At 42.7% G+C, this 13,971-nt stretch overlaps 1 protein-coding gene across 1 annotated transcript in view; it reads right to left on the bottom strand.

The window, feature by feature from the left end:
• The window catches only part of LOC128304840 (transcription factor hamlet), a 91,719-nt gene extending 88,420 nt beyond the window's left edge, over positions 1-3,299 (bottom strand). The window contains exon 1 of the mRNA XM_053042080.1: positions 3,263-3,299. Coding sequence (XP_052898040.1) covers positions 3,263-3,299 — 37 coding nt within the window. The remainder of the gene's footprint in view (positions 1-3,262) is intronic.
• Positions 3,300-13,971: the final 10,672 nt, after the last annotated feature.

Here is a 13,971-nt window from a genome sequence, read left to right as displayed (position 1 = left end):
GCAGCGGCAATAAAGAAATGGCAGTAAAAGGACACTCCATGTTCATGTCATGCGCACGGCACTCGGTGGGGGAGGTCAAATGGCTTTCGGGGTTTTCGTGTTGGTGACCGTCGTGTGACAGTTGACAGGACAATTCCCACCCTACGGGGAGCCAAGATCAGGAGGCCATCATCATAAAAACGCGACCAATATTCACACCCAACCGACATCGTCATGCACTTGCCGCTTGGTCACCGCCGCTGTTGGAGAAAATGGATAGAGCCGCAAGACGGGGGAACTCATGTCCAAGCCCGTGGCATGTTCCGAACCCTTCGGACGGTAACACGAAATCCCGTCTCCACGCTTTACGAACGCCGATCGTTTTATGTAATCATAAATTTTATGACACAAAGAGAGCTGCGATGAACATTTTCGGGCGGTACTTCCCGTTTATGATGGGGGGGTTGCGCCTGAATGTCTACCCAAGGGTCCTAACCGATGAAAACCGAACGGAGAAAAAAAGCTCCAACCCCAAAAACCTGACCGAATGATAAATTAAAACAATTGGTTCCTATTGGTTGTCCTTCTCCGCAAGTGGGATCCGTATAGAGGCAGAACGGCAAGCGGAAGCACAAGAAACAGACCTCCACTGTTTACCATAAAAAAGCGCTTAACAAGGGGTACAAACCCGGGATCCGCTCAAACTGTCCACTACGTACGAGACGTTTGAGTCACCCGAACACTGAGCCATCAAAAAAAAAACCTGACATCCGGTTTTCCTACCTTCCTTTCGTGTGCCTTTATTATCTCTCATCGTACGGACACCCGACTGCCAAGGACAGCCAGTCAAGACGTGGGGTCATTTTTATTTCCAACCAAAGCAAAGATGCATGTGACGTTATACGCCGCAGTTTATTAACGACTGTGTCTTTTACCACTCGCCTGCTCAGAGTGACTGATACGATAAGAAAACAGGTAGGAAGAAACTGGAACTCCTTCCCTTGGAACTCCGGCACCGATGGGGATACCGGCATGTCGGCAATAACAGTAACTTCTCCACCCGGATAGGTATATCCCGGCGCGGAGCTGGACGGGATGGGCCAAAGGAAACACGATCGGAATGGGCCCTAAATGGGCCCATAAAAATTCTCACTACTGTCCTGCTCGGCTACACTACTCGGAGCGGACTGTCCTGTGCTGTACTCGCTAGTCACTGATTTGGAAGCACCTCGGACCTCAGACTGCACCAAATTCAAGACATCGCATAGACACCGCCGAACCAACCAGCATTAACGTTGGCGCCCTTTTTATTGGGGGCGTCCGGCAATCGTCCATTAGTCTTCGGTGAGTTAAACAACGTCGATAACGATGCAGGGTAATAATTATTGCCCACTTTTAGGACGTCCAGTGCACGGGAGATGTACTGGAGAAGTGACGTTCGAGCTGCACCACAGGGTATTGCAGAGTAAATCAATGTCAAGATACTACAGTAAAGACCACAAGAATATTAAAATTCTATCTATCTGTCAAACTCTCGCTTTCGGAACACTTTCAAAGTCCTTTAAGACTTAAAGACCTCATTGAATTAATGATTTATCGACACCCTCACGACCCGAGACACATATAACAGTAAAAATATTTATCGTACCCCATTAGGGACCCGAAAGGAACTCCGCAGGACCTTCACATCTAGACACGGCAGGTCGTTTCGTATTTTGAAAATTATGACAACCGCCCATAACTCGGTGACGATCCACACACGATCCATGGGGACCGTACCGGTGACCCATTGGACGGAAGTTCGTTTCCCTTCCCCCGCCGTTGCTTCACTTTCCGCATACTTTTCTTCATGTGTTTCCGGTCAAGAGCACCAAAAACCAACCGTCTGTGTCCACCGTTCCTGTTGGTTTGCTGCAAGCAGTTGTGGTCGTGCGCGTGAGCAAGTATGATATGATTGCATGTCATGTCCTTCGAGGTACGGTGGTCCCCCCTCCCATCCCTTCTTCGCCCCTTTGCCATCTTTCTTAAGCATGTAAGAATATTAACTTATTTCACTTGTCAATTGTTATCTCGATATGAGATCTCACCACCCTTCCACCCAGTGCTACCGACCTCCTCAACCCCATTGCTGATGTTCCATTAGCGCAGTGATTGCGTCTTTCGGGTTCAGGGTACTTCTTATCATATCCCAAACCCTCCCAAAACTTGGGGTTTGGGATGCGGGCTCGGTAATGCGAGCTCGGCAGGGGTAGAACCGCCAGGACACTAGCCAGGGGTTAAGCGATTTCGCTGCTATGCGAATGTCCCTTTTTTCTGTGTCACATCCATTACCATCATCGGTCGGTCGGTCGTCGACGATGTCGTTGTCGTCTGGGATATGTGTGGTGTGGCTTTCGTCGAGGCGGTAGCAAACTAAAACACTGAGTTGCTTGGTGATTGGTCGCTTTTGGCCGTACTTGCCGGGCGCAGTACAGTGTCATTTGGGACAGTTGTGGGCAGCCCTCCTGGCGATGTCGGAGTGTCGACGAGGGTTCGGTTATAGTGATATGACAATGGGACCACCAATGCTGCCCCAGTGCGCTGCGGTGGGCCATTTGGCACATGCGGACATGCGACAGGACACTTCTAATCGACTGTCCGCATCCGGTGTTCGTGTAGTTTGGTTGTGATTTTTTTTCTGTTGTGTTGCCGTTGTCGGTGTTACTGTAGTTTGAGTATAAAGACACCGAGTTGGCGTCATTTCGGACGGCATAATGATATTGATCGTGTATGGTGCTGTGTTGAGCGGGGGAATGAAATTGACTCTTTGGTGGATGCTATATGATTCAATGCCGTAGGTAGATGGTAGACGTTCTTTTGCACAGAAATGATGTACATATTTTTTCTTTACGATTCATCTTCAGTTGAGGTTCCAAAACCTCCTGAGGAGTTAGAATTAAAATGTTTGGCTTATTGATTGCAACTATTGGAATACTATTTTGCGCTCTCGATCAACGGGAAAGACGTCGCATAGTGTTTACGTTAAACGCCAAAGAGCAAAGGTCTATTTCAAAACATTATTCATCAGCATGTAATTCGCAAAAGCATAAACAGACGAATCAAATAGCAAAACACAACATCTTCAACCGTCACTAATCGCACACTTATCGCTTTCCGATAAGAGCACCAAGCAACAGCTTACAGCTTCAACGAGCAACATTTTAGCTATTATTCGCTTGCAGAATTCTTGCTTCATGCTGTTATGCTTTACTTTACTTCAAATATGAGATCATTATACACCTACCTTGTGCGAATCGCCGTGCGACAGACTTGGACCGCATCCTGACGTACTGCTACGAATGAAGCTTGATGTTCGGTACGGTTTCGTGTCGGTTTTAAGTGTCACTTGATAAGGTGTAATTCATCACGACGAATTGAATACTGTACTAAACAACACTACAAACGATAAGTCAAATTGGACAAGGATCACTAAACAGCTAGAATGATTTTTAAGAAATACTCAAACACTGCTTGGTGCTCCGTTTGACAGTTGACAGATGACAGTTCAAATCTTGGGCTACTAAGCTATTAGATTTTAAGAACTGGTTCGTCCGTCATAATATTCGTTTATTCACTTGTTTATTTTCTCCAGAAATGTAGTAGCTTTTCTTCAAATTAGTCTTTACTGTTTAATTATCTCTGCAAGATTCAACATTAACTTCTTCAGTTTCAAATATCTCATTCACTTCCAATCCATCGCACATGTACGTCCAGACAATAAGCTCTTCATAAACATCACACTTCTAAACGTTCCGAAAATTCCACAACACACCGACGAAGCAACTAATTAAATGTGGTTTTGCGAGCGAAAATTGTTTTGCCTTGCTTCCGCAACGCCACCGACGCAACTTCCAATTACCGCGATTGTCTGGCTCTGTCTGGCTCCTGTTCGCTGGATGGATCGTTCACTACTGTCCCGGACCGTGGTCTAGGGGCCTCACACAACGGTTACAAAAATCTTCCTCCCTCCGGTTGGTGGAGGAGTGTGAATGAATACGGGCAACAACAAAAAAGTACGGAACCGCTCATACTACCTCACCCACGTGGAAAGTTAACGTGGAGCGTTACTGTGTGTCCGCTTGTGTGCACCCGGACTATGGAGGTTTGCAATAGTTCGTGAGGGGGGACAACGTCACTCGGTCTCTCGGTCTCACAAAACAGTTACTGGCTGGTGGCGAGTATTCGCGACGACTGATCGTCCAACTCGATTCACCCGGTCCGTGGAGTGCCCCTGTTTTGCTCGGAGGTCCGCGTGTTTTCGATGGTGTTCATGTCGGGTGGCCCACCCGATGAGCGTGCCGATAGTGTAGGAATAAAGTGGAACGGATTAAAAGAAAAAAAATAGAAAAAAAACAATACACACGTAGTACCAGCGTACCAGCTGCTCTAGTGCGGCATGGATGACTCAAAATTTTTGATTTTTACATCCAACTGCTTGGCGACATTTTTAACTACCCTTTTTTTTGCCTGTTTGGACTTTCCCATCACCCACTGGCTCTCTTTACTAGCTTCGGAAAACTTCGGAAAACTCTGTTTTGTTTTGTTTGCTGCTTCTTGAGTGTTCGTGGGGGGGGAGTAAAAAAACTACTTTATTACGCTCTCGCGCATTGTGCGTTCTCTTTCTGTTTGCTCCCCAATCTTCCTGGGGGATCGTTTCTCTTGGATTCATCCAATTCGGGATAATTAAGCAACCGTGCTACTGTCGTCTTCATTGACGCGAGTGTAGGATGTAAATGAGGAGGTAAGAATAAACTAACAATTGGTAAAGATATTTTTAAGCTCAGAGGGTACATTTGTTACAAACTGATTAACGTTTTAAGCATTTTTTAAAAATGTGTTTAAACTATTTATAAAAATCTCTGTTTGCTTTAGCAAGTTTGACAATTTTATCCTTTTTTAAATTATACAATTTTTTTACGAAAAATAACGAAATTTAAATTTTCTTGGGATACCATCAACGCAAAAGACCTTTAGAAGAAACGAGAGAGATTCTATTCCAGCGAGACTGTTTTCCATCAACCACGACACAATCCAAACAGGGGAGGGCTCGTTCGCGACCGAGAAACACTTTTCTCAGGAAAAATAGTTTTCTTTTCATTTCGGTTTTTTTTGCGGTACGATCTATGTGCATTGTTTTGCCATCACCATGTTTCTTGAACCCGTTGGGTGCCATCGCGCAACGTATGAAGTACATGTGTGCGACTTACACGAGCGAAGCGGAACCGAATCAGACTCGCCGGAGGCCTTGGCCGACGTATGATGGTAGCGCTAGTATTGTTGTTGAGAAAGCGGATGAAATGCTGGTGAAACAGCACGTACGTTGCACTATTCGCTTGTCGGAGCTATTTTTGGGTACCACTCAGCTGAGATGGTTTCGTTAAATTTTGAATTTTGTAGGTAGATTGTTTACCAGAGTGAAGATAGAATATTTAGCAAATGTATGAAGCAAATCACTCATGTTCTTCTCCGTATAACGTCAGCATACTTTTTTTGTAAATTTCAACTACTACACTAGGTTGGATTGTTTTTTTACGTATTTACAAACGAAAAACGTAATGGAGGCGCCTGGTCGTTATTAAGGATTTTTATTTATTTTGAAGGAAAAATCATCTTGTTCAGATTTTTATGAATATATTCATAATCTTGCTTGCGTTGTTACTAAATTAGTTAAACAATATTAATGAGCAACACAGTTCACGTATTTCTTCACATGTAGGTGGATGAAGTTTTCTTTTCCAATTTTTCCCCATTTCCCAGTGCTACGCAACCAACTGTAGGTGTGTTACCACACAAGCCAGTCACAATTGTCCCGATAATGGATGACATTTCAGCTTTCCATCGCGCTCGCATCTATAACACGAGCAGGATAAACGACATGACGTGACGGGCGTCCCTTTTCTCAAACGGGTATCGCATAAATCCGGTCATCCGGCTTTAATGATCTCGATTTGGTTTGTTTTTTATTCATTTTTTGTTGTTGTATTTTGTTTTTGGGCACCATGGGTGCGCTGAACGGTGGATCCGTATCTTGCCGCGTTGAAAAACAAATACGAACGGTGGGTGACTCAATTCAAAGAAAAACCACTTAATTTGATCTTCAAATCCCAAGGAAATGGGCAAGCGGTAAAAGAAAAATAAACGGGCGACCACCTGAAAGCATCACAAACACGAAAGCATCACGAAATGCTTACACTGAAACGAAGAAAGTCATCCGTGCGCTGTGTTTCGGTATTCTAACGGCCCCTAGTAGCGTTTGGCCATAAAGCGTAATGAAAAGTTGCCCCTAAATACCTGACGACCGTTTGCGAGTCGTGAAAATCAAGATTTCCCTGCTTGCCCGCTGCAAATGAGCTTTGCCATATACACACACACACACACACACACACATACACATCTACATACCTCTCTTTCCATATCCAACCATTGTTCCGAAGCGTTGTTTGTCACAAAATTTAGATTCCCTTTTTCTGTCGCTGAGACCTCTTGTCTAGAAACACTTTCTATTTTTCACCCTTCGAACCGCAGGAGGGGGAGGATTTTGGGAGGAGAAAAAGGCTCACAAGAGCCCGCTTTTCCACATCCTTTTCGAGGCAGCAGAACATATACACCGTTCGGCACCGCCATAATTTGACATTTATGAGCAGCGGATTTTGGAATGGCGTAAGGAATTTTGGGTTCACCTGTGAGGAGTTTGTTTTTTTTGTGTGCCTGACAGGGAGGTTTAGGTATTTCACTGATGGAATGTAAACAACGTGAGGTAAAAAGGAGATAGCGAAACGAAGCAGTATCCTACTAAAGCAGATTGGGTGCTGGTGGGAGTGAGTAAAATTAGCATATAGTATCATAAACTAAGCATTACTTCTAGCGGGCTAATCGAGCCATGACCGATCACGGTGTACAGGTTACCTCCAGAACCCAAGAAAGTTGCACCAAACCAACATCAGCACCAGAATTGGCCGAAAACAACAGCAAAAAAAAAGCACCCAATCCAAACCGTGGAAAATGAGCAACGCTTTTAATGAGCTGCTTACGGGTGGATGATTCGATTCGGTGGCCAACCATTAAAAAAACGAATAACAGTATTAAATAAACCGACAAATGTCCAGTTGGAGCAAACCCCTCGACGCCAGTGATGTGGTTTATGCATGAGAAGAACAATTCAGCTGAATAGTCAATGTGGTCATTATGAAATTGAAGCATTGTGGTGGCTGTGGGAAAGTCCAGCCGTGGTGTGGATTCGGGAGCAATAGCATCCTCTGCCAATGCAATGCATGCAATTTGTTGCGGTTTTTCGGGTGCTGTGTCGGTGTCGGGGTAAGGTTCGATGAGCGATCGGTCGATGAATGATTGCATTACAATTTTTCACCCGTTTGATTAAGCGTTATGGTTGTGTCCGGCAACATTGAACAAGCGAAAGGATGGGAAAATGCTCTAAATAAATGGTGGATGAAAAGTAATTAATTCTTGTGAATATTGAAGGTAATTTATATGAAAAATGAATTTAATGTCATTTATGCCACATTATTATAGAAGTTTTTTAAAGACTTGTAGTGTATTTTTGTACATTAGGTCATTAATTTATGTTGTATCGTCTTACTAAATATTTATAAGCAATGTTCTAATATTTGTTTTTCAATATTATTGAGCAAACCAAAGACAAACCAATTGATTTATAAAACAACAAAATGCTTTGCAAATCATCGGCGAATTTAATCCCAAACCCCGTTGCATGTGTGTGTGTGTTTGCGCACGTGAAAAACGCAAATTGCTCGAACGATTCACGCATTTTCTCCCACCACAACGATCGAGAACCATCAGTCGGTTGTACGGTTTCTGTTTGTACACGGATTTCGATTCCTTGCCGTTGTTTATGATTTTCTCACTTTCACCTGGGTGAGAGTTGTTGTTTTCCACCTCGCTGTTTTTTTTTGCATATTGATTTCCCGTATTAGAGAGCGGCCAAAAACAGTTGAAACCAGCCAGACACAAGGAAAAGCTGTTGAGATGAAAACTGCAACCACCCGGGTCCGAAATAATCGAACTTGGGTTAGTTGTTTTCGTTTATTTCCTTTATGTGCTTTTTTTGTTTTGGAAACCAAAAGCACTGCTATTAATTTCGACCTTGATCGATAAATGGAGTGCTGTGGTTTATAAATAGCATAACGAGGGAAAACGCGTGTGTGTGTGGGTAAATTGGAGTAGTTTTGAACGAATTGTAGCTATTTTACGACAACTGGTACAACATATTCGGTTATCTTACATAATTTTGTGTAAAACGTCTGTGTTACTTTAGTACAAATTTATTATAGTGAATTTTATGTATTTAATGTGACTCTTGTTTAATTGTGTGTTATTTATCGTCATATATTTACTACTATTTCACATGTTAATATGATTTACTGTAGTCTGCACAATTTTCATCAGACATCATTGGTAGTGATACGAAAAACCCCCTTTTCATTCTTATCGCACGTTCATTGTGCCGTGAGAGCAAGGAAAATTCGCTCTCTCCTTTTCATTTTCTCTTTGTATTGTTCATTCTTGGAACAGACAATTTAGCTCCTCCCCCTTTTTGCTCCATGCACACCATGCACTATGCGGTAGAGAGGACAGAAATATGAGTGAGTTTTGTAAACAGTTATCAGAATATTTTTTTTGCTACTGTATTTTAATGAAATTATTCTACTTTTTTATGTCAAAATGTCAGCATAGTTAATAGTTAATGTAATTAATGATCCTTTCTGTTTAATGTAAAGATAGGTGGACAACAAAGAATGCGAAAAAAGAGTGAAAATTTAATTGATTAACCATGCATACCTTAAAGACATTTCCTATTCCTTAAAGCATTTAACAACGTCACACACACACACAGCTATTTTCCCGAATGGTGACCACTGGTGCCGAGTGCATAAATCGATAAATTTCAAAAATCAATACCCTTACTGTACAACACACGTCAGCCGTGGAAATTGTGTTTGATTTTCCCGGCCTTTTACCTTTTTTTTCTTCCTTTCCTTCTGTTGCTTTGTTCTGTGCTGTATTTCGTCTCGCGGTAGAAAAAAGAACTACTCCAACCGTCTGGCGGAGGCGGCCGTGGGCACTGGAAGGAAACTGTGGAGGAATTTATGCCGGCGCTAATGCGGCCACTACCGGTTTCGAGGCAACAAGTACTTCCGCGTGAAAATAGCGAACGAGCCCATTCGCCATAGTGAACGCAGCGGGACAGTTGGACCGGGGTGTGGCTGGCGGTGGGACTGAGGCAGGTGAAAATTTAAATTCACTCACTGGTTTCACTTTCGCTTCGATGAGGGCGTAAGTGGAAAGATTCAGGTCTATTAAGGCGTTCGGTGGTGAATTAATCGAACAAAAACCCGATGATGTACTGAACGGTTAAAACGTATTTTTTGGCTCAGGAGTTTTAAAAAATCGTGTAGTTTAGGAAAAGAAATTAAAAAAAAAATACTTCTATACGTCACTAAGCCCCAGTAGGTACTTTTAAAGTCAGATAAGCATGTCATGTGTAAACTATATTCCAAGCAGGCATTTTCTTTCCACCTTGCGAAAGCGTAATCGTCTCTCAAGGACAGCCCGAGCTTCATACCGACAATCTCCGGCACCGGAAACGGCCACACACATACACACGGTCACGGACGTGTCAAAGTCGCCGCTACTCTGCCATAAAATATCACATACTATATCGATCCTAGATTTCCCGAAAGCACGAAACATACTAGCGTATGGCCGGTACTGTTGCTCACTGATGTGCATAGGCCAAATTTGCCGCCCTTTATGCTTTCTCGTTAAGATAAGTGTTTGGCCAACAAAAGGTACTAAGCTACCGTAGGTTCAAAACTAAAGGAATTCGCGATTTGTCAGTCCACGGTGGTTCGTTGACAGATCTCGTGCCGTACAATATTTACTGTACTGTTTTGCACGTGCCCAATGGTTTTCGTCTTCCTTCTCATCAAGCTGGTTGCGTGTGGCGACAAATCTAACCCAGCTTGACCGGGGTTTTGTGTTTGATAATTTGCATATCTCATGCGTTTAAAGAAGTTGCAATTGAACGAGAAACAGGTGAGCAATCCCGAGTGCCCGAGTGGAAAGGGGAGTCCAGCAAAAGGCGAAAATGGGAAACCTCAATTAAAGTGGGGAAATTTTCACGGTCCGACCCGCATTGTGTCACGCAGCAACGGTAGGCATAACGTGATAGGATTCAGGGAGCCTTTTTACCTGAAATTATTACTTTGTTGTAAATAGTGGTTTGAATTAATAAAACTAAGATTCCATTTGAATAACCACCACTTTTACTTGAGGAGCGTAACGATCGTAATGCAGGACGGCCCACTACCTCTTCCTTCTAATGTTCGTTCCTCTTCTCTAACTACACGATCACTTTTCACTATGTCAAGGTCAATACAGAGAGAAACAGGGGAAAATGCGTTTTCAACTCAAATCCAGTCCTCCCATGAAAGGGAACCAGCAACGGGATGGTAAAGTTGGGAGGCTAATGTTGTTTTGCTTTTTCCATCGACTACAATCACGATTCCTCTCGGTCAAGGCACATTCAAGTCTAAAACACTGCTGTTGGCGTATGCCCTACAGGAAAGTGTCTGGAAGAATGCCTGGAGAAGGTCTAAGGGATTGAAGTTAATCGTCAGCTGATTTTATTAGCAATATATTGGATCGAAATGAATGAAAGAGAAATTTTACCTCCGCTCCGAATATTTTCCTTTCCTTGCGGATGGGATATAAACATTCTATTTTCTTACTCTACTTTTACTATTTAAGAAGGAAGCTTTGAGTAATATTTAGATACTGTTCAGCTAAATCAATAGTGGTTCTAGTGGTTTCGCATGCATTTTACACCACAAATTTACCCCTGAAACGTCCATTTTTGACATGCACTCGAGGTTCTATTCCGTGATGCATTCTTCCACGAATGCGCTGCTGACCGTTGTGATGCACCTTCGTAGTAAACCTTACGGCGAGCAGCACAATCAAATAAAGCAATTACTATAAATAGATGCAGAACGGTGGAAAATTACGACTAATTCCACTGAGCGGAGTATTGACGCCAGTGCTATTTTAATGGAGGAATATTTTTGGGACTTCAGCAGAATAATAAGACCAATCCTCGACACATTGGTCGACAGATAGTTTCTGGATGAATACTAACTCGTGTTTGCTATAAATAATTTAAATGTTTTTCACTACTTTGCCATCATAGCCATAAATAATAGTAGATTATACTATATCAGTAATGGAAGTTCGGATACTTACCGTTGTTTGCCGAAACCAAATAATTAATTGCTAATTTTCATTAGCTGTAACCATAAATTATACTCATTCCGCGTCAAGGAAGTCCATTTGTTTCTTCATCTATTCTATGATAGTTTGCACGAAATATACTTAGCTCGTGCCTGTCGCGGGAACAAGGGGATAGTCAATGAAGCTTTTAGTAGCAGGGAAAAAACCAAACCTGTTGGCCACTGGCAACGTTTCTGAGGATGAAAAGCATTGCTTATGGTGATGAGAAACCTGTCCAATCTTATCCTGCTCTATATCAGAATGTCCATCACAACCCATGTCTATAAACGGAACCACTAACGAAGCTTCAGGCAATCGGACTGAATTCAATCCCTACACTAATCTCTATAGCAGAACGGAAAAGGGCATGATGGAGGTTTTGGTTAGGAAAATTAATTAGAAGGTAAAAATCCCCAATGCCAAACGGGTGAATATATGGCCGGTTGCAGATACAGCCCAGAGTGTGCTTAATTGACTTTTAGCGTAAATCATCCTTCGTGTGACCCCAGAACTAGATTCCTACCGGACACAACCTAGAATAGGTTTTGTGATTAGAAAAGACACCACAACCTGTAAGCACTAGTGGGGCATTGTAGCTGGTTTTGATGTGATTGTGCTTTCGTGTTTACAGAAGAAGGAAACTGGCTTAGTTTGATAACACATTTTGCGAAATAAAGCCCGGGCCAACAAATGGCAAATAATGTAAATGTAAACCATCAAACGATTCGGTCCGGTCCATGCATAAACGCAATCGGCCAAAGACCAAACGAAACGAAAGATAAGCATGAAATATTTCGCTATCGAATTGCGTGGCGATGAATATGGAAATCTATTAAAATGGAAATCCCAAAAACCCTCCCGAGCCCGGGCGCGCTTCAACCATGAGCCAGCAAGATGTGGAAAATGTGTGATCGCAAAATTGGAATAAATTAACTTCTAACGTCAATCGGTCAGGACATTCAGCGGAGTGGGTTTTCATTCGCAGCAGAAGGATTTAGCGTTTCACTTTGTAGCGCCGCTCTATGTGCGAGTCCCATCCAGGTGCGAGACCGCGTCACCAAGGAACCGCGAAATCACCCGATCAGCCAGATATGAACCATACACACCAAGATAGGAACGCTAATTTACCTGCGGGCCTGGGTTTTTAATGGTACGTGCAATGCAAAAACAAATTCGGTCCTGTAAGCGACCGGAAACGATCGGTTGGCTCTTCTAAAAATATCACATTTCAGCCAATGGTGCGTAATCAAACTCGTGCGTACTTCCATGTACTTCGATACACAGCACACTTAAGCTCCCCCCGCATTTTACGCGCTTCATGATAAATGCAAAATGAATATTCATTGCAAAACTTTAATACACAAAACTCAAATAAACTTCCAAAAGCACAGCGAGCTATAGCGAAAAAAAATAGTCACAACGATTGCGTGACAGCTTTTTTGAGGTTTATCGGGTGATTAGCCCTTAGGACTTCATTAGCGATTTATAAAGGACCTTCAGAGGGTGAGCAGTAGGAAGAAAAGCTGAGAAGATGTGGTGCTGTTCAGTAGCAATATGATAGTGATACTGATTGATCAGATAAGTGGATGTTCTTTGTTTATTTTCGCTGGTTAACGATATTCAATTTTACAACTATAAAAAGTTTTCGTTGTTTATTGAGCTTTATTGGTCTTTAGATTGTTAGGACATGGCCTTCATGTAGATCAATTAGACTGGGATGTGGGATTGGTAGACGATGGCAAGTGTGAGACTGTGAGGAGTTTAAAGGATTCCTGCAGCAGGTCAAGACCACGATGCAGTTGTAGCGCCGGATAAGTAAGTAAGTAAGTTTTTTCTGGTAAAAGCAAAACCAATTGAACTATAATTTGTTGAAAACATTCTGAGGAACTCGAGGAACTTCTAGTGGAAATTGTTTGTCTCTGTACTACGTATGCATAACATCGTTCCATAATCCCTATGCTTGAATTCTATCAAGTTTTTTGTCAAATGTTATTAAACACTTTACAAAAGTATAATTTTCATGCTTCTTAATCGGAACCATGCTGGGCGAAGTAAAAACACTAAACTCCGAACTTCAACTCAAAAAACCGCGAAACTCAAGAGAGATTTGCGTATGAATTGGCCGAATGCTCATTTTATTTTTACGCCCGTAAGCGTCCGCAACTCAGCAGGAGATGGATGTGCTGAAAATCTGCTATGCTACTCCTCCATCGACACCGATACAACCCACAATTGGATAAAGAGCTTAGCCCACAATCGACAACTCTCAACAGCATCCTCAAGTGACTTGTGTAGGACTCTTTACCGCCTCCCGATATATCATTGTTCCTTACTTTTAACTAACGTCTAATGAACTTTTTGGGAGAATAGATCCCGTAGGGTGGGACAAAATGGCCTCTGCCTCCAGCGCAAAAAATTCCCTCTCAAGGACATAGGGACAGTTCGCGGCTGAGCAAAATATCGAGTGGTTGCACGTGACAACCGTTAGGAAAATTTATCAAACAAAACCGCCTCGTTTTGTTGGAGTGGAGTGTTGTACACAGGATTGGACATTATACACGCGGACACGCGGAGCAATGCTTCAACAAACTTTGGAATTTAGATACCCATTTCCCTTTCCGATTCCAAGGTGAAGATTAATTGCTC

The sequence above is a fragment of the Anopheles moucheti genome, chromosome 3, assembly GCF_943734755.1.
Source record: "Anopheles moucheti chromosome 3, idAnoMoucSN_F20_07, whole genome shotgun sequence".
NCBI classification, from domain to species: Eukaryota; Metazoa; Arthropoda; class Insecta; order Diptera; family Culicidae; genus Anopheles; species Anopheles moucheti.
The sequence above is the reverse complement of the archived record's forward strand: the minus strand, read 5'-3'. Positions and strand labels throughout refer to the sequence as shown.